The following is a 19,955-nucleotide window of genomic DNA, read 5'->3' as shown; positions in this document are numbered from 1 at the left end:
AGTTATTCAACAACTGCGTAAATGGAATCAGCAACCTGAGGGCTGACTTACACTGAATATTTAACTTTTGTATTTTGTCTTGTTTCTGTAAGGAAACAAGAATTTGGAAAAGTAACGAATATGAGAACATGGTCCAGGAAAGCAAAGGCTGATAGAGGAAAGAGACCGTATAGGAAAACATCACTGAAACAAACTATAACAACCAAGACCAGGGTTCCAATAAGAACACTTTTTACACACACAGCTTCTCACTATTTTAGTTTGTTGTCAGAAACAAACAAATACTCTCTAAACTTTTACACACACAGCTTCTCACTATTTTAGTTTGTTGTCAGAAACAAACAAATACTCTCTAAACTTATGATCACTCTCTGCAACTTTCTACGCAGATTACCAACACTGGATATGGATTATCTGCAAACACTAATGCAGACAATGAAGGACTTATATGTGAACAGTGAAATGAGTGATGAACACAAAGTTGAAATCATACTACACTTCAAGTAAAATTACAGACACTCGGTGGCCTTTCAAGTTCATCTGATAGAGAAACTTGAAAATGTGGCATGCTCTCTGACAGAAACAAGGTGATATGAGATTAAGTTGCAGCCTTTCTGGAACTCTTAATACGCGCAGGATACAAGGAAACAATGGAAAACTCAAAAGGGTGGATTTAACATAAGTGAAAACTGGATTATGATAAATGCAAGTCGAGCACATCATAATCCAATTTACTTACTCATTCATCTCAGACCGAAAGATATATAATCTCACAGGAAAATAAAAGATAGTGTAAACTTTTCTTTCAAGTCTCAATCACCAAGAAATTGACATTTACTAAATACAAGTCATCTGTTAATACTATATGTAGTTGGGTGCTTAAATGGGTAAAATCCTGCCACATTGAAAAGAAAGCTTATAGAAAATTAAATTATACTCTTTTCAAAAACTATAAATAAGCAATTAAATTTCATTAAGAATTGTTATATATACACGTCTTATTCAAATTAAGGAACAAAATGGATCATTCAAATGTGTGAGGAATTATATTCACACCTTGTGAGCACAGTGCTTATAAATGAACAATGCTTTTCACAAATATCTTAGAAGGCAACAGCTTCTAAGAAACAGTCATTTCACTAAACAGCTGCAATCAAAAAATAAAAATTTTAATCACGTAAATGATAATTAAGAACTTATTAATCAACACGACAGACATTTACATGGCTTGCAGTTCAAAGTCCAGTTTCTTTTATCACTTCAGTCTCACAATCCCTCGATGAGGCACAATGAAGGCAACAATCCCTATTTGGTAGAACTCTGATGTCTAGTCACATAATAAACTTTCACACTTCAGGATTTTTGCCAAAATTTCCCAGAACTGCTGCGAATTCCTTTGCCTTTGAAAGGTTTTTTCCCTTTGTCTCCTGTCTGCGATGCTGTTTCACGGGTATCTGTTGCCATCGCCTCATCAGTGTCTTGAGTTTGAGTCTTCAATGTTTTTTTGATATTGACAATCTGGAAAAAAGGAAAGAAATTACAATGCCACATGTAATAAATGCCATACGAGGCATTTGTACTACAGTTGTCAAGCACAATGCTGCAGTTTGCATTGAGAGGAAGTAAGAAGAAACTACAGTAAAAATAATGGAGATCACACAAATTGCTTATTTTGTCAGGTACAAATATGCACATAAACTGGATTCCTTCCTACAATGAATCATTCCCGTAATGCAAATGCAGTAGAGACACAGATGCTACGGAGGGGGGCAAAATAAAAAATGTGATGTCTTGTAAGACAAAGAAAGGATTGTGCACCAAGTGACCAAAGCTGATATGCTACTTTTACTGTAACTGATTTGTTGTTGAATTATGAACATTTTGTTTTTGTGTAGTTATTTTTTAGTAACTAGAAGCTATTTTCCAAATGAAACAAACACACATAAAGAAATCTGAGGTTGCAAGTATAATTAGAGACAAAGATCACTGCAGAAGCAGATTCCATACTGGTTGTCTACATTGTTGGCGACAAGTCACTGGAATTAGACACTTGTCAAATATTTTAAGTGCACCATCCTAAATGACTGAAGATGAAATCATCAACAGTATCTAGATGTCAGAAAAGCAGAAGGCCCAAAATTCACAGAAGGAATCCTGAGAAAGTGTAACATCTACAAATCAGATCACTTAAAAACCCATGATCCTCTACCACTATTGACACTCTATATGTTTCCCTTAGCAGAACAAGATTAATACAGGTATAAAAAGCTGTTCAAATAATATCCACAGAATTTTAGGAGTGTTTAGTTGCTGTCAGATGTGCTCATCATACTCCAGAAATTCTAAACTGATCGAAAATATCATAAAAATCTAGTGGAGCTAACCCCCATATACATGTTGTGCAATAATCATGAAAGTAAATTTAAAACTAATTTGAGTTCATACACAAGAGGTATTAACATCTGTAACTATTCTCAAATGAAGTAAGAAGAAAGCTAATGACACGAGACATCGCTCTGTTACCTAAGGTCACCATTCGCACAGACAGCCACAGACAACCACAGCCAACAATGTAGCTGTTGAGACTTATTTTTCTGTTTCTGTGTACAGATTTTCTTTATTTTGTATTTTAGGCAGAGAAAAGGTCATGAAGTGGTAGGAAAGAGGACTAAAGTTGTAAGGTCATTACTTCATGCAAAGCCAACTCCGTACTACAAGCTAAAAATAAATGTGTGAATGGATTTGGTACTAAATCGCAAACCTCATGCTGCCACAGACATGGTGTGCATGTGTATAACGTGGAACCAACAATATCGTCCCATTCCACGCATAACTTATCACTCTGAACTAGGTATTTGTGCTGTGTTATGCATAAGACTCATTGGGAGATAGCATGTACGAGGACACATATAGGTGTATATGAAATTTATCCAGACTCATGTCACCAGTAGCCCATCATTGCCCCAAATTGAGCTTATAAGCCTGAAGTGTAATAAAGACACTTATTTCCTTATGAACTGCAACCTTTTCGTTTACTCGTTGACTTCATTTTTGTTCACTGACTTTGTGATATTTTATGGGAGCTCTTCTTCACATTCTCACATGTATATTAAAACACAGTCAATAAAGTATTCATACTAAAACACAACATTTTTGACAACTACTGATGCTTCAAGCTGTGACACATTGAAGGCTAGACATGCGAAAATCTACTACTGCAAAATCTGGTGCCAACTATCAATGTTCTTACGAATGCACTCGTGAGCTGTGGAAGAGTCAAATCTCCACCTTCTGGCAAGAGAATACTGCTGTGTGGTTCACACAATTCCAAAGCCAGTTTGTGTTAACCCATATAATTTTGGACAAAACCAAATATAGTTATGTTGTTGCTACTCTCAATGAGGACATGGCCACATAAGACCAAGATATTTTTGCCTTACCACCAAGTGACAACATATACACTGCCAATAAAAAAAGCCGTGACCAGTTGCTCATCTTAGTCTAAAGCCCAATGACTGGAAAAGTCACTCCGCACAGGGATCGCACCCCTTCCCAATTGCGCCGTTTATAGGCCCTAGGTAGCAATGCTGTCAATGAAAACATTCTCTAAAACACTTACTGCCTGATCCACAGAAAATACTCACTGTATGCACAGGTGACCTCAAGGTCCTAGCACACCCGTGAACCATGTTGCTGAGATGTATCTGTCCACTTGTGTCGTAGTCGTATTTCCATTATCAGACAGTTCTCTGGCCTCACTTCAAGTACAAATCACTGAGCTTACCACACACACTGCCACTCTTCATATACAACATTTCAGCTGCTTATCATAATGCAAACACTCACCAAAGAAACACCGCCATTTTCCTTCAGCTGAAAGGATGTGTTGGTGCCATAGATGGTTTGGCTCAGAAGCTCACCAATGCCATTCCCCATGGGAGATGGGTAACGGGCCCCCAAGTTGTTAATAATGGCAACTGACTTCCCAGATAGCAGCTGTCAACTGTCTCACTGAACTTTCAGCAAAATTGCATTTTCTAGTACACACACATTACAACATATTGGTGTACCCATTTTCTCAACTACCTCTCCACTGCAGTGACGACCGTTGCCTCCATGCTACCGATGGTTCTCCAATCAATACATATGGTTGTTTGACACATTATGTGGCAATTCGCTGTGGCGGATGTACCATACCCTATCCTAAGAGCATATTTTCTTTCTTTCTTTCTTTCTTTCTTTCTTCATTTTATGGTCTGCTACAGCATCTTCCGGGCCGTCACCTTCTTGATACGTCCACTAACTTATTAGCATGGGAGAATTTATGCCACATAGGTAACACTGCCGAATGCATGATCACTGGAGATTCTCCAGAAGTAGAGCTCACTAGATAGCTCCTGGAGATCACTCAGATGATACCCAACACTATCAGCTGTACAGCACAGAACAGTGTACTATATTGTCATGTAGAAGAAGGTGTATTTAGATGAATGACGAACACTAACTTCACTTAACGAAGGTTTATTCAGCACTTGCACATACAAGAGCGCAGAGCGAACTGCCTCTGGTCAGAACACATACGGTATATATACAGTTACAGAATATTCCAGTACAATGATTTTTGGCATTTGTGGATACTTCTAGAATGTACTCGAACTGAATATAGAAATTAAAATTTTACAGTTCAGGTGAGTATTGAACTAACAACCCTCCATGCAACAGCCTAGTATCATAACCACTACACCACGGTGACTGTGCTACTCAGCTTCTTCTGCGACACTGATGCCTCCTTAAGAGAACAGAGTCTCAGTCTTCTGTCCTAGTCCGGAAACGAGATCAGTCCTGCATACTCCAACTCCCGATGACTCATGTTCGCCCTGACTGTGATCTTAGAACTTCCTTTGCCACTACGCTCTTCGACACCTTTGCGCATGATGCCTGTCGCTGGAGCATCCACTCCGGTCTCACCCACGCCTATTAGGGGCTCTCTCCATGGGTTCCGCCCAGCCACAGCCAGGGCCACCCGACACGGCGACCGCTGCTGCTGGAAGTTCCGATGCTCCAGGATGACAAGCAGCCACTCCTTGGCATATGTGGGATGGCAAAATCTCACGCATGAGTAGTGTGATCCCTGTGTTGTCACCGACTCAGTCACATGGATACTTCACAACCCCACCACACCGACTGGCTATACATGTTGGTGACCTAGTGGGGTTGAGGTGGGGGGGGGGGGGGGCTACAGTGGGGAACGAAGAAGGGAAGGAAGGGCAAGAGGAATCCAAACTATAGACACTAGGGAGGGAATTCTTCCCCAAATGACTCACACTAGAACATGAAATTTAGAAGTAGGGGTCAAACTCCAATGCGGGGGACCAAACCGCAACAAAGGATGAAAGCAAACAGGCAAGATGAACAAAACTTCAAGAAATACAGAGAACCAATGGACAGCCACGTCAACATAAATCAGAACATCGAGACAGTGGAAGGAGGGGACAGCATAGAAGGAACAAGGATGGGGTGGGAGGGGCACGGTGAAGGAAATGCAGCCAGGGAAGGAAGAATGAGCTGAAATTGCTCGGGATCCCGTCTGCACTACATATGAACTCACACCCCTGGAGGGTATAGCATATGGAGGTGTGTGTGGGGTGGGGGGGGTGGGGTGGGGGGGGGGAGATGGAGAGCAGAAAAGGAGAGGAGCAGGGAAGGGGAAAGGATAGGTGGGTACACTGGCAGAGGGTGTCACACAATGAAGGTGGGAGTCATGAAAAGGGAGGAGGCAACAGTACACAGGTAGCAGAAACTGTCAGGTGGAGGGTGCGGGGACACCAGGTTGAGGTCGGGATAATATCGGTAACAGTTAATGTGTTATAAGGATAACTCCCATCTGTGCAGTTCAGAAAAGCTGGTGGTGGAGGGGAGGATATAGATGGCCCAGATCGTGAAGCTGTCATTGAAATCTAGCATTCTGTGTTCAACTAAATGTTGTGACACTGAGTGGTCTTCTCTGCTCTTGGTCGAAGTCTGGCAGTTGTCATTCATCCCGGTGGACAGCTGGTTGACAGTCATCCCAATATAAAAAGTTGTACAACGTTTACAGCAGAGCTGCCATACAACATGACTGCTTTCACAGGCGATCCAGCCTTTGCTGTGGTAAGATTGGATTGGGTAGCTCTTGCACCTGGGTCTTCCACAGGGATACAATCCCTTTGGCGAGGGGTTGGGTTTGGGAGTGATATAGGGATGGACTAGGATGTTGCAGAGATTGTGTGGATGATGAAACATCACTTTAGGAGAGGTGGGAGGGACCTTGCATAGGATGTCCCACATTTTAGTGCATGATGATGAACAGTCAAAGTCCTGACGAAGAATGTGGTTCAGTTGTTCCAGTCCAGGTTGATACTGGGTGACAAAGGAGGCACTCTTTTGTAGTTGGCTCTTTGGTGTGGTGGTAGGATTGAAGGTGTGTGGGGATAGTGGTTGTCTGTAAAGGAGCTGGGAAAAGGGGTTCTTGTCACTGCAGATATGTTGTCCCTGGGTGGCCAGGCAATATGGGATTGATTTTTTGATGCAGAAGGGATGGCAGCTGTCCAAGTACAGCTGCTGTTGGTGGTTGGAGGATTTAATGTGGACAGAGGTGTGGATGGTGCCATCACAGAGGAGATGGTCAACATCTAAGAAGGTGACACACTGCATTGAAGAGGATCAGATGAAGTGGAAGGGAGAAATGGTGTTGCTACTATGAATGAACTGCGTGCAGTTTATGAAGATATCATCAATGAACCTGAACCAGACCAGAGCATTTTTATGGGATTTGCAAATGACATTGAGGCCATAGTGGTGTGCAAGGATGGCAGAAACTATGGGGACTTAGCAAAGAATGACATTAAGATTGGACTGGAGATTAATACGGAGAAGACTGAAATGTTAATGATAGAAATATCCAGGGAAGCCCCTAATAGCACAGCCCCTAATAGCACCCCATCGCAGGTAGGAACAAGGAAAATGCCCCAAGCAGAAAATTTTAAATACCAACACCCTTGATTCAACAGGCATACAAACAAGAAATTATTCAGCTCACTGTCAACAAGTCTAAAAATTATTTCAGTCTCAAGCAGATAAAGTCATCAAAAAACCTGCAAATTAAGACCAAACTTTAAGCCCATAATGCAGTGAGGGGAACAGTGTTATTATTGAAGAAACTTGTCCAATAGAAACACAAGGTTGGCACATGGTGTACAGGGTCAGTGATCTTGGAATGTATGTATTTATCTATCGATTCTCCCCTCCACCATCAGCTTTTCTGAACTGCACAGATGAGAGTTACCCTTACAACATCTTCTCCACTCCTGAAATTATCCTAACCTCAAGCTATGGTTAGCTACTGTTCACACACCCTCCACCCAACAGTTTCCACTACCTCTATCCTATCACCTCCTTCCAATTCATGTCCTTTTACCCTCAACTCTACACTGCTCTCTGCTGATGCATCCAATGTTCCTTTCCCCTTCTCTGCTCCTTTCCGTTTCCACTCTCCACCCCCCCCCCTCACCCCCTCTCTCCATCACAGCCTCCCAACAGCAGGCCTGGCAGCCTTGTCTTGCCACCATCTAATCCCTAAACATTACAGCACGAAACGGTCACTTCTCTTCCTCTTCCTGTAGTCTGACAGTTGCATTTGGTTTGGAGAACCCACAGATAGATGTCAAGTGTGCTTGCCTGTGTGAATGTGCACTTCCTTGCTGACGAAGGCTTTGGAAAAAAGCTCAACGTGTAACAGTCTTTGTGCCTGCCTGCAACTTAACGTTTCAACCTTATGGTGAGAAGCAATATATCCTTTTCACAATATTGTTGTATGTATGTATGGATGGATGTAGCGTTTATTTTCTCCACGAGTATATTTCCAGGATTATGAAAAGTTTGACATCATCTGACTTCCCTTTTTCACTTGTTAACAATGTGGAAAATGAGCTACAGTTACAACTTTTACGCACAGTCAGGCACTTATATGGTAAGTTTCATAACAAAATTAGTTGGTTGGTTGGTTTGTGGGGGTTGAAGGGACCAGACAACAAAATTAGTATTTTAGAATTTTGTAAGAATGTTCCTTAACATAAATTTACATGACTACAAGCACATAACTATGATTATGTCCATGCTTGTATGGGTAACTTTTTCTCCACAATAATACTCACCGACAGACTTTCACTTACTATCTTATTTTCGAATCCGCAGTTCTCAGAAAGTGATACCTAACATTCAGGCTTCAGTGAATAGCAAAATAATTAATATTCATTGACATCCAGTATTTTATGTTTAACATTTGAATAAAATGATCTTGAAATAGAGGTTCACGCCAATTTTAATTTCGTCCTAAAAGGTAAATCATTAGGCTGCATCAGTTGTAAGAAATATCATGTTTCGTAGGTGCCCCATGTTCTTTGCTTCATCAGAATATTGAGAGAGATGTAATTTTCACTTTACTGTCATTTCTCATTAACACAACAGCCTTATAAAGCGAATTTCCCATGAACTGCATTAATGAGCCACCATGAAGCCACCCACGAATCTCCTTAGAACACAAAAACACAAGAGAAAAAGAGAGAAGTTCATGACTTCAACGGATGCTGTGATAAACGCCTAGCAAGTTGGCTTATGTAAAGAGATACCTCTTTTCTTGCTTTGGCATAGGCTACGTATGTTTAAGATGACCTGTATATCCACTTATTATACAAGATTGTGTTGTTGTAAAAGAAGATGACTACAAAAGTTTGAAGTTCAGTTGCTAAGGTCATTCTAGTAGCTTGGAGGGAAATTAATGCTCTCTCTCTGCACCCATCCACATACAAGGAGACAAAGTTCTATGAAGACTGTTGTAGCACTGTTGAATGGAACTGACTAGAGGTCCATTCAGTAAGCATTAAGAAAAGTGAACAAAACAAATAAAGCCACTAACGTCAAACATCGGATGGTTGCAGGTCTCTCAGGAAATGGAACACTGAGGCCATACTGAAAAATCACTCAGGTTCCTCTCCACTGTGAGCCAGCTCACTGAGCAGATTGGTGAACACACCTGTTATAGAAAATGATTCAGTGTTAATAATAAATGCTGTTCTGCTCAGTTGTTTTCACAAAACATGTTATTAACACAAGGGCCATTGCTCAGATATTAAAGAACCAGGAGGAATAGATGTTGAGACTGACTCTGTTGAGTACAGCTGATTTACTGTCTCAGCAATTCATTTTCTAGGATCTGTAAGATATTGATTCACTCTCAGAACAAAACAAATCAGTCACAATACAGTTTATCAAATGTAAGCTGTAGCTTTCTCAAGTTCAAAACCACAACAGACCTTCCCTTTCCTACAATGAAAGATACGTGAACATAATCAAGTGAATAATGTCCAACACACATCATCAGGGCTTCATTAGCTCTTGCCGATAGTCCATTAGAGAACATAAATAGGGGGAAGAATGCAATTCATCTATAGTTTTTGCATTCTGAAATTGATAGCAGTCGGAACTTTGCAGAAAATTTAAGTTTATATTGAAAGGATAGGCACATGGAAAATTAAGGGAGTATTCGTCGAGTAAACAAGGAACTCAAAACCACTGAGACAGAAATTGAAGATGCATGTGTTATTGTTTGGGTAAGATTCAGTATCAGGGGTCGGAATAAAATAACTGGATCCTTCTATCGCCTGCCAGATCCATCTCCTAATGTACCATATTTACCTGAATCTAAGCTGCACTCGATTCTAAGCTGCACCTGAAAAATGGGACTCTAAATCAAGGAAATAATTTTCCTGAATCTAAGCCGCACGTAAAATTTGAGACTCGAAATTCAAGGGGAGAAAAATGTTTTAGGCCGCACCTCCAAATCGAAACAAAGTTGGTCCATTGCAATATGAGACACAGTTTAGGTCAAATGAATGACGATACAGCTATAGTAGTTTGGTTAGAGTTGTAAGCTTAGCAATTGAGCTTTACCAGGTAGCCATTGCTATGCGTCAGGCGCTCTGTCCGTATTTATACGGGTACCCTTCCTTTTTCACGTCCTTCGTCTGGTTTGAATCGATTGCTTATTTTTCTTTTATCTGGTAGGTGCTGTTCTCTTTTTTATAGGTGTTTACGTCACTCTAAGCTGTGTACTGTGTCATGCATTGTTTGTCGCATTCTGATGTGAATGTTTATGGCATGTCGCCGCTCGCAGCATGGCTTGCTTCTGTGCTCGCTACCGCGGCTTACAATTAAAAAAAAAGAGAGGAATCATCTCATTAGCGAAACAATGGCAAGAGACTACTATTTGTTGCTTTAAAGAATGAATGACGATGTGATCAACAAGAACCAAATAATAGACTGCGTATGATAGATGTTCTGAACGAGAGTTTAGTGAAAATTTTTCTCATTTTGAAAATCTTTGGACGCCTCGTTAGTACATTACATTCTGCACAGAAATTTGAGTCATCTTAGATTTAAAAATCTAGTCAATTGCCGTGCTTCATTTCCGACTGTATCACTATTAGGCATAAGAATAATACGAATGTAAACATGACATGATATCCAGAATGAGATTTTCACTCTGCAGTGGAGTGTGCACTGATATGAAACTTCCTGGCAGATTAAAACTGTGTGCCCGACCGAGACTCAAACTCAGGACTTTTGCCTTTCGCGGGCAAGTGCTCTACCATCTGAGCTACCGAAGCACGACTCACGCTCGGTCCTCACAGCTTTAGTTTCATATCAGCACACACTCCACTGCAGAGTTAAAATCTCATTCTGGAAACATCCCCCAGGTTGTGGCTAAGCCATGTCTACGCAGTATCCTTTCTTTCAGGAGTGCTAGTTCTGCAAGGTTCGCAGGAGAGCTTCTGTAAAGTTTGGAAGGTAGGAGATGAGATACTGGCAGAAGTAAAGCTGTGAGGACCGAGCGTGAGTCGTGCTTCGGTAGCTCAGATGGTAGAGGACTTGCCCGTGAAAGGCAAAGGTCCCGAGTTCGAGTCTCGGTTGGGCACACAGTTTTAATCTGCCAGGAAGTTTCATGACATGATATGTACATTCTTCCGCGTTTGCTGTTGTCTCACTCTAGTTTCGTACTTTATTAGGCAGACAGGATTTAAATGAGATAGCAGCAAACACGAGAGAATACATGGCAAAATGTTTATATTCGTATTATTCTTATGGTGAAGAAAATACTACATGTGATTCACAATTCATAAAAGTTCCTATTAGCAACCATCTCTTCTCACAGGTAGGAAAAAATTCAGAACGTAGAGTTGGCCAAATTGACAAACATCCCAAACAGTCTTGCCAGTTGGATATTGAAATGCTGTTACGTTCGAAGATGAACAATACAGAATTTGTATTTACTTTGTTGGATAATGTATAAAAATGCAGTGGTCAAAACTCGGGGCAGAGAAAAAAGCTCGTCTTCCACCTTTTCTTAAATTTATTTACTGACTCAGAGGTTTTGGCGCCAGTATTTATCTGTGTGCCTGCAAAGCATGCCAGTGTAGCGCTACATATATTCGATGGCAGAAGTTTGTGGTGGCGGCACCTACCAACATTTTTCAGAACTTTCTCTTACTTTGCACTCGATTCTAAGCCACAGGCGGTTTTTTGGATTACAAAAACCAGAAAAAAAGTGCGGCTTAGATTCGAGTAAATACGGTAACCAAAAACTTTAGAAAACATCTCAGTTTATATGTACGTAAGATCTCCGATCATATTGTAATCACTGGTGGAGACTAAACATCCAACAATCAATTGGGATACACAGTTTTGTTAGTGGTGATGTGATAAGACAGCCTGTGAAACATTACTAAATGCCTTCTCTGCAAACTACCTACAACAGATAGTTTGAAACCTCACTCATGATTGAAATATATTAGAGCTAATGGCAACAAGTAGTCTTCACCTCTTTGAGAATGTCCACACCGAAACTTGTACCAGTGACCATGACATGGTTGTAGCAACAATGACTACCAAAGTACAAAGGACAAGGTAAACTAAATAAAGCTACAGTTGTATCATATCTCAAAGAGGAACCTGAGACTTTCAGCACAGGGCAGGAGCATGTTGAACGGAACTGTGGCTCATGTTTAAAAGAACAGTTGATCACGCATAGGATAGATACGTACCCAGTAGAATGGTTCATAATGGCAAGGAATGTCCATGGTATACAGTCACTGTACAGAAACTTCTAAGGAAACAGAGATTACTGCATAATAGGTGTAGGGTTATAGACAGGTGTTGAATGAAACATGTTTGGCTGTCAAGAAAGCAATGTACAATGCCTTCAGTAACTACCGTAGCAGAATGTTGTCAAATGATCTTTCACAAAACCTAAAGAAATTCTGGTCGTATGTGAAAGCTGTTAGTGGCACGAAACTTAAGTGTCCAGTCCCTAGCAGATGAGACAGGACATGAAACTGAGCATAGCAAGGCAAAAGCTGAAATGCTTAACTCTGTTTTCAAATGCTCCTCTATGAAGGAAAACCCAGGAGAACTGCCCCAATTTAATATTCATACCACTAAAAAGTATTAGTTTCAGCAGTGTTGAGAAACACTTGAAATAATGAAAACTGAACAAAGCTCCAGGTCCTAATGGAATCAGTCAGATTCTATACTGAATTTGCAACTGAGTTAGCTCCTTTCTAACTATGACCTGTCTTAGAATCCTCGAACAAAAACTGTGCCCAGTTCTTGGAAAAAAGCACAGGTCACATGCATCTACAAGAAGGGTGGCATAAGTGGTCCACAAAACTACCATCCAATGTCCCCAACATAAATTTGTCGTAGAATCTTAGAACGTATTCTGAGCTCAAACATAAAGAAGTATCTTGAACAGAATGACGTCCTCCATGCACCAAAAATAAAAATAAAAAATAAATATAAAAATTGCAGTATTTTTTTTTATTTCTGAACAGCATTTGACTCAGTACCACATCTACCCTACAGTCAAAAGTTCAATCTTATGGGGTATCAAGTGATATTTGTGTACAGATTGAAGACTTTTAGGTAGGGACAATGCAGCATGTTAGCTTGGATGGAGAGTCATCATCAGGTGTAGAAGTAACTTCGGGTGTGCTCCAGGGAAGTTTGTTGGGACTCTTGCTGTTCATGTTGTACATTAATGACAGTGAAGACAATGTTAACAGTAGCCCCAGACTTCTCGCAGACGATGCAGTTACCTATAATGAAGTACTGTCAGAAAGAAGCACCATAAATATTCAGTCAGATCTTGGTAAGATTTCGAAGTGGTGCGGAGACTGGCAACTTGTTTTAAATATTCAAAAATGTAAAACTGTGCACTTCACAAAATGAAAAAAACAGAGTACCCTATGACTATAGCCTCAACAAGTAACTGTTGTAATCAGCCAAATCATACAAATACTTGGTTGCAACATACGGATATGAAATGGAATTATCGCACAGCCTCCGTCGTGGATAAATCTGGTGGCAGACTTTGGTTTATTGGTGGAATACTGGGAAAGTGTCAACAAAGACATCGCTCCGAAGCTGTGGCCAGTGCACTCTTTGGATTTTAGTGCTGAACATCTCTATCAAAACTATTTGTATGTTGATCTTATCAAAAGCCCATCCAAAACAGATTTAAAGCAGCCACATCAAGTACACACCATATTCAAAGATAGTAATCATGGATTTCTAACCATCCCACGAATGTAAATAACCTCATTGCCTTCAGTTATGCACATTGCACATACATTAGTATATCACAGTGATCTAAAAGTGTAACCCCATGTAGGATACAAAGTGAATACAAATGCCTGATATCTTTGTTATTATGAGAAAACCTTTCTCAGACATTATGTCTGGTTAAAAATGGAAAGAGACGCGGACCTTGATCAAGCGTGATTTCCTTTTAACTGTACGGTTATTATTATTATTATTATTATTATTATTATTATCATCATTATTATTACTACTACTATTGCTGTGGTACTCTATACTTCCTCCAGTGCAGTGGATTCTAATTGTTTTACATTGTGTACTAGCATTTATGCAAAAGAATATAAAAATTATCATGAATAAACAAGGGCAAAAGAGAATGTTATTAATTCTGAGGTCTACAGAAAAATTAAGAAACATTAAACAACTGTGTTTTGTCCACTTATACAGCACAATGTACACTAGAAAGTGGTTTCCGGTACAATTGGAATGACAACAACCTGCCTTCCTAACCAGTTCTCATAATGTATATTAGCTGGACACAAGTGAGAGCCAGGAAACACAGGAACTACACTCAATACCACTGGCAGGAGTGACCATCTACGTTCTGTTCGAAGAACACAGGATATCTCTCAGCATTCACATTCCATATTCTGCTTATCTTTGGTGTGATTTATGAAAACTGAACAAAACCAAAAGCTAGTACATTGAACAAGTCTTCTTATTTTAAATCTACTGAAACAAAATGGCACCATAGTACAGATTACATAAGCAAACAAACCTCTTGCTCAACAGCTTCCTTATGTTTCAGCCGACGATTCTTCTCAGAATTTGCACGATTGATTTGCATCTCTACACATGATAGCACAGTTTCACAAGAGTCACACCATTCTTGTAGAGTTGAGACGATTGATCCGAGATCAGCAGGCTGGATGTCTCTTCCAATTGCATAGTCTACTTCTAGTTGGCTATTTTTCAGATCAAGTTTCCCATGAATAATATCTGTATGGTGGAATAACAAAAGTATTATTTATAACACAGCAACATCATTTTAATTTACATATGGTTGGTCAAGTATGTGAAAATTTTAATAAGGATCATTTCTTCAGAGAAGATGTAAAAATTATTTGACAGATCACTGCTTAAAATGACTGCATCAGCCATACAAAAAATTCACCACAACTTTGGGGACAGCTGAAATGTTGAGAACATACTACATGCATTCAACAACGATTAAGTAATACTGTGGTGCTCCATATAACTCTTTTAAATAGTCAAATTGTGATGCCTGGACAAGTAACTATCTATCCTGTTCCGTTATGTTGTTAAGCTTCGAAGTGAAAGATGAGTGGAAAGCATATACAGGGTTATTACAAATTATTGAAGCGATTTCACAGCTCTACAATAACTTTATTATTTGAGATATTTTCACAATGCTTTGCACACACATACAAAAACTCAAAAAGTTATTTTAGGCATTCACAAATGTTCGATATGTGCCCCTTTAGTGATTCAGCAGACATCAAGCCGATAATCAAGTTCCTTGCACACTCGGCGCAGCATGTCCCCATCAATGAGTTTGAAAGCATCGTTGATGTGAGCTCGCAGTTCTGGCACGTTTCTTGGTAGAGGAGGTTTAAACACTGAATCTTTCACATAACCCCACAGAAAGAAATCGCACGGGGTTAAGTCGGGAGAGCATGGACGCCATGACATGAATTGCTGATCATGATCTCCACCACAACCAATCCATCGGTTTTCCAATCCCCTGTTTAAGAAATGCCGAACATCATGATGGAAGTGCGGTGGAGCACCATCCTGTTGAAAGATGAAGTCGGCGCTGTCGGTCTCCAGTTGTGGCATGAGCCAATTTTCCAGCATGTCCAGATACACGTGTCCTGTTAACGTTTTTTTCGCAGAAGAAAAAGGGGCCGTAAACTTTAAACCGTGAGACTGCACAAAACACGTTAACTTTTGGTGAATTGCGAATTTGCTGCACGAATGCGTGAGGATTCTCTACCGCCCAGATTCGCACATTGTGTCTGTTCACTTCATCATTAAGAAAAAATGTTGCTTCATCACTGAAAACAAGTTTCGCACTGAACCCATTCTCTTCCATGAGCTGTTGCAACCACGCTGAATATTCAAAGCGTTTGACTTTGTCATCGGGTGTCAGGGCTTGTAGCAATTGTAAACGGTAAGGCTTCTGCTTTAGTCTTTTCCGTAAGATTTTCCAAACCGTCGGCTGTGGTACGTTTAGCTACCTGCTTGCTTTATTCGTCGACTTCCGCGGGCTATGCGTGAAACTTGCCCGCACGCGTTCAACCGTTTCTTCGCTCACTGCAGGCCGACCCATTGATTTCCCCTTACAGAGGCATCCAGAAGCTTTAAAATGCGCATACCATCACCAAATGGAGTTAGCAGTTGGTGGATCTTTGTTGAACTTCATCCTGAAGTGTCGTTGCACTGTTATGACTGACTGATGTGAGTGCATTTCAAGCACGACACACGCTTTCTCGGCTCCTGTCGCCATTTTGTCTCACTGCACTCTCGAGCGCTCTGGCGGCAGAAACCTGAAGTGCGGCTTCAGCCGAACAAAACTTTATGAGTTTTTCTACATATCTGTAGTGTGTCGTGACCATATGTCAATGAATGGAGCTACAGTGAATTTATGAAATCGCTTCAATCATTTGTAATAGCCCTGTACTTTCCATCAACAATTGGTACCGTTTTTATCTCTCTGCTACAGTTATTCAGTTGAAGACTTAACAAAAGGGGAGCATTTTTGCAGTGCCTGCTGATCATTTCTATATTTATTTTTGTGGCTACATCTAAGACAAGTATCACTTCCATTTTCTGGCTGATGTGTAATTCACTACTGTGATACTGTTTGGTACTTATGAAGGTGAAAATAGTTTATTATATTTTCTGCCCCAGTGCATGAAAACTTGCTGTCCTTGTTTGAGGGCACTCGGCATTTCCACGGTAAATGTTATGCTTTTCGGGCTTTTCAGATTTCTTAGCCATGGCTCACAACGTTTTTAAAACTGCTCAAGAGGCACTAGAATACTTATTTTCTGAAGAAATAGAAGCAGACCTAGTAACTCTACCTCCAGATGTAGATGAGCAGAGCAATGACAAAAATATTGAAGATGACATGTTAGGAAATCCATATGTAAGCCTAATTAAAGGTAATACTGAACTATCATGTGAGAGAGACAACAAAGACATTCCTAAAAGGGCCCAAAATAGGAAATTCAATGGTGTAATCCGGTTCCGAAATATTCATTTCCCGGCTTAGGGATGAAAGCTTCTTGTCTGTCACGTGAACTGAAAGGAAAGTTGCACGGTCTCACTCCCATGCAGGTTTTTGAACTCTTTTTCCGAAGAAGTTGTAAGCATGATTGCAGTGGAAACTGAAAAATACACTAGCGAGTGTAAAAACTAAATAAATTATTCGGTTTTACACAATGAAATTCGTGTACTTGTTGGGTTCTTTATCTTTACATGCTATCATAAATTGTCTACTGAAAGAGGTTACTGGTCTGAGGACGATTGTCTAGGTGTTAAAATAGTGAATGGTACAATGAGTCATGAACGGTATCTTGAACTGAAAACTGCAATATATTTCAGTAACAACACAAAAAGCCACTGAAACCAAAGATGACAAATCTTTCAAAATAAAATCATTAGCAGAGGCTCTGGTTTCAGAAAAATCCGGCATTGATGAATTGATTGTGAGGTACTATGGACATCACCCCATAAAGCAGTTTATCAGATTGACGCCCATATGCTTTGGATATACACTTTGGGCCATATGTGGTACAGATGGCTACTGTATTGCAGGAAGGACCATGTAATGACAACACAAATCTACCATTGGTTTCCAAAGTAGTTTTGAGAATGTTGTCCATTATTGATGAGCCGGACACTTACAAAGTATGTTTTGGCAATTACTTTACTAGTCATGACCTACTCGTCCAACTGAAGGAACTGGTATTCCGTGCAAGTGGAACCACAAAAAAAGGGCATGCTCCTATCATCAGATAATGTTTTGAAAAAGAAAGGAAAGGTATATTTTGAGTTCAGATTTGACAGAAAGAAGGCAGTTTTGGTCAAAAAATGGAATGACAGTAACTGTGTTACACTAGCAACTAATTTCGACACTGTGCTTCCTACCATCTAAGATCAGTGTTGGAATTCATCCCAAACCGAAAAGGCCACAGTTCCCACAATCATGACTGGCTAACAGAGAACATACCATTGCAGTGCATGGTAAAAAGTGATACTGATGCCTTTTTATGAGTATGGTAAATATGACTTGGGAGTGTATATTTGGCTTCCAAGAGATGAACTAATTCAGAAGGCAGATTATGAGAACATACCAGGTCAGTTGAAATCAGGTCAGTTGAGGAAAAGCCACCAAAACTCATCAACCTTCCAGGAGTAATGTACCAGTAATATAGTATGACCAGAAGCTGCACATCATCCAGAAGCATAAAAAGCAAAGATAGTATGAGAACTGCAAAGCAAAGCTGAGAATATTGTGGGAAGTTTAATGCTATGCTCTGTACGGAAAGCTCTCCCAAATGTCTTATCAGGCCTTCACGAAATTTCAGTTTTGAAGAATTTTTAGGTTAAAACTTTTGTAAATGTTACTTACTGAAATAAAATAATAATTTTGAAATGTTTATTTTGAGTTTATTATTACCAATTTCCTTATGCCTTGTCATTTTTCCTAGTAAGCAGTAAATGACAAAACATCTGCCAAGAGCCCAGCATCCTCAAATGAAGACTGTCAAAATTTCACATTTATGCTACAAATGAAAAAATTTCTTCGTATTTCCCTAAATTGGATTGCCAGGACACAGTTTTTCAAAAATACAGAATACATGTTAACTAAAAAGAAACTGGGAGCTAATTGGCTAATACGAGGTGTGGCTAGAAAAAAACCGGACTAGTACTGGTGAAACAATAAAACGAATGCAATAAGGCTGAAAGTCGCGTGGCCTGTCACGTGACTCTCGCTCCGCCTACTGCTCGAGTTTCATCTGCCTCCTGCACTCAGTCTGCCCGTGGCGTCTGTTTTAAGTAGTTGACGTTTTGTCTGTGCGTCGGAAAATGTTGAGTGTACAGAAAGAACAGCGTGTTAACATCAAATTTTGTTTCAAACTAGGAAAATCTGCAAGCGAAACGTTTGTAATGTTACAACAAGTGTACGGCGATGATCGTTTATCGCGAACACAAGTGTTTGAGTGGTTTAAACGATTTAAAGATGGCCGCGAAGACACCAGTGATGACACTCGCACTGGCAGACCATTGTCAGCAAAAACTGATGCAAACAAAAATGGTTCCAAAGTGTCTCACAATTGAACAGAAGGAACGCCGAAGAATGATTTGTTCTGACATCCTGGAAAACATTGAAAGTGATCCCACTTTCTTACAAAATGTTATTACTTGCGATGAATCGTGGTTTTTTACTTACAATCCCGAAACTAAACGCCAATCGATGCATTGGAAAACTCCTGGTTCTCCACGACAAAAAAAAAGCACGAATGTCAAAATCGAAATTCAAGGCAATGATGATTGTTTTTTTTTGACATCAAAGGGATTGTGCACATTGATTGGGTACCAGAGGGACAAACAGTGAATCAGCATTACTACATTAGCGTCCTGGCTACCCTACGTGAGCGAGTACGGAGAAAACGGAACGATTTGTGGAGAAAAAAGTCATGGATCCTTCACCAAGACAATGCCCCAGCTCACAGTGCGTTGTCAGTGAAGACGTTTTTGGCAAAACACAACATTCCCATCTTAGATCATCCACCCTACTCACCTGATTTGGCCCCCTGTGACTTTTTTCTTTTCCCTAAAGTCAAGTCAGCTTTGAAAGGAACTAGATTTGAGACTGTTGAAGCAGTAAAAGAAAAAGCGACGCAAGTAATGTATGGACTTACCGAAAATGATCTGCAGCATTGCTATGCACACTGGAAAATTCGTATGGAGCGGTGTAGAGACCGAGGAGGAGAGTACATTGAAGGAGATAACATGAAATTGTAAATAATTGTAAATAAATGTTTTTTCCAGCATCAGTCCGGTTTTTTTCTAGCCGCACCTCGTATACTAACAACTGGAGACTTAAGATTAAATTATTGTAGGAAGAATGTCAAGTACTCTCTCTCTCCTTATAATGATGCACCTCTTCAAGACAATAAGAAACATAACAAGCTTAGTCATAATTTTTCCCATGGGCACAAGGTGCTATA

General features: G+C 40.1%; 1 protein-coding gene across 1 annotated transcript in view; it reads right to left on the bottom strand.

Annotated features, from left to right (window-relative positions):
- Nucleotides 1-672: 672 nt before the first annotated feature.
- Nucleotides 673-19,955, bottom strand: part of LOC126175176 (COP9 signalosome complex subunit 7a) — a 31,385-nt gene continuing 12,102 nt past the window's right edge. Inside the window, exons 5-6 of the mRNA XM_049921767.1 lie at nt 14,471-14,691; nt 673-1,518 (exon numbers count right to left, since the gene is read on the bottom strand). Coding sequence (XP_049777724.1) covers nt 1,354-1,518; nt 14,471-14,691 — 386 coding nt within the window. The 3' untranslated portion in view covers nt 673-1,353. The remainder of the gene's footprint in view (nt 1,519-14,470; nt 14,692-19,955) is intronic.

The sequence above is a fragment of the Schistocerca cancellata genome, chromosome 3, assembly GCF_023864275.1.
Source record: "Schistocerca cancellata isolate TAMUIC-IGC-003103 chromosome 3, iqSchCanc2.1, whole genome shotgun sequence".
Lineage (NCBI taxonomy): Eukaryota > Metazoa > Arthropoda > Insecta > Orthoptera > Acrididae > Schistocerca > Schistocerca cancellata.
Note: the sequence above shows the minus strand (reverse complement) of the source record. Positions and strands in the feature narration are given on the sequence as shown.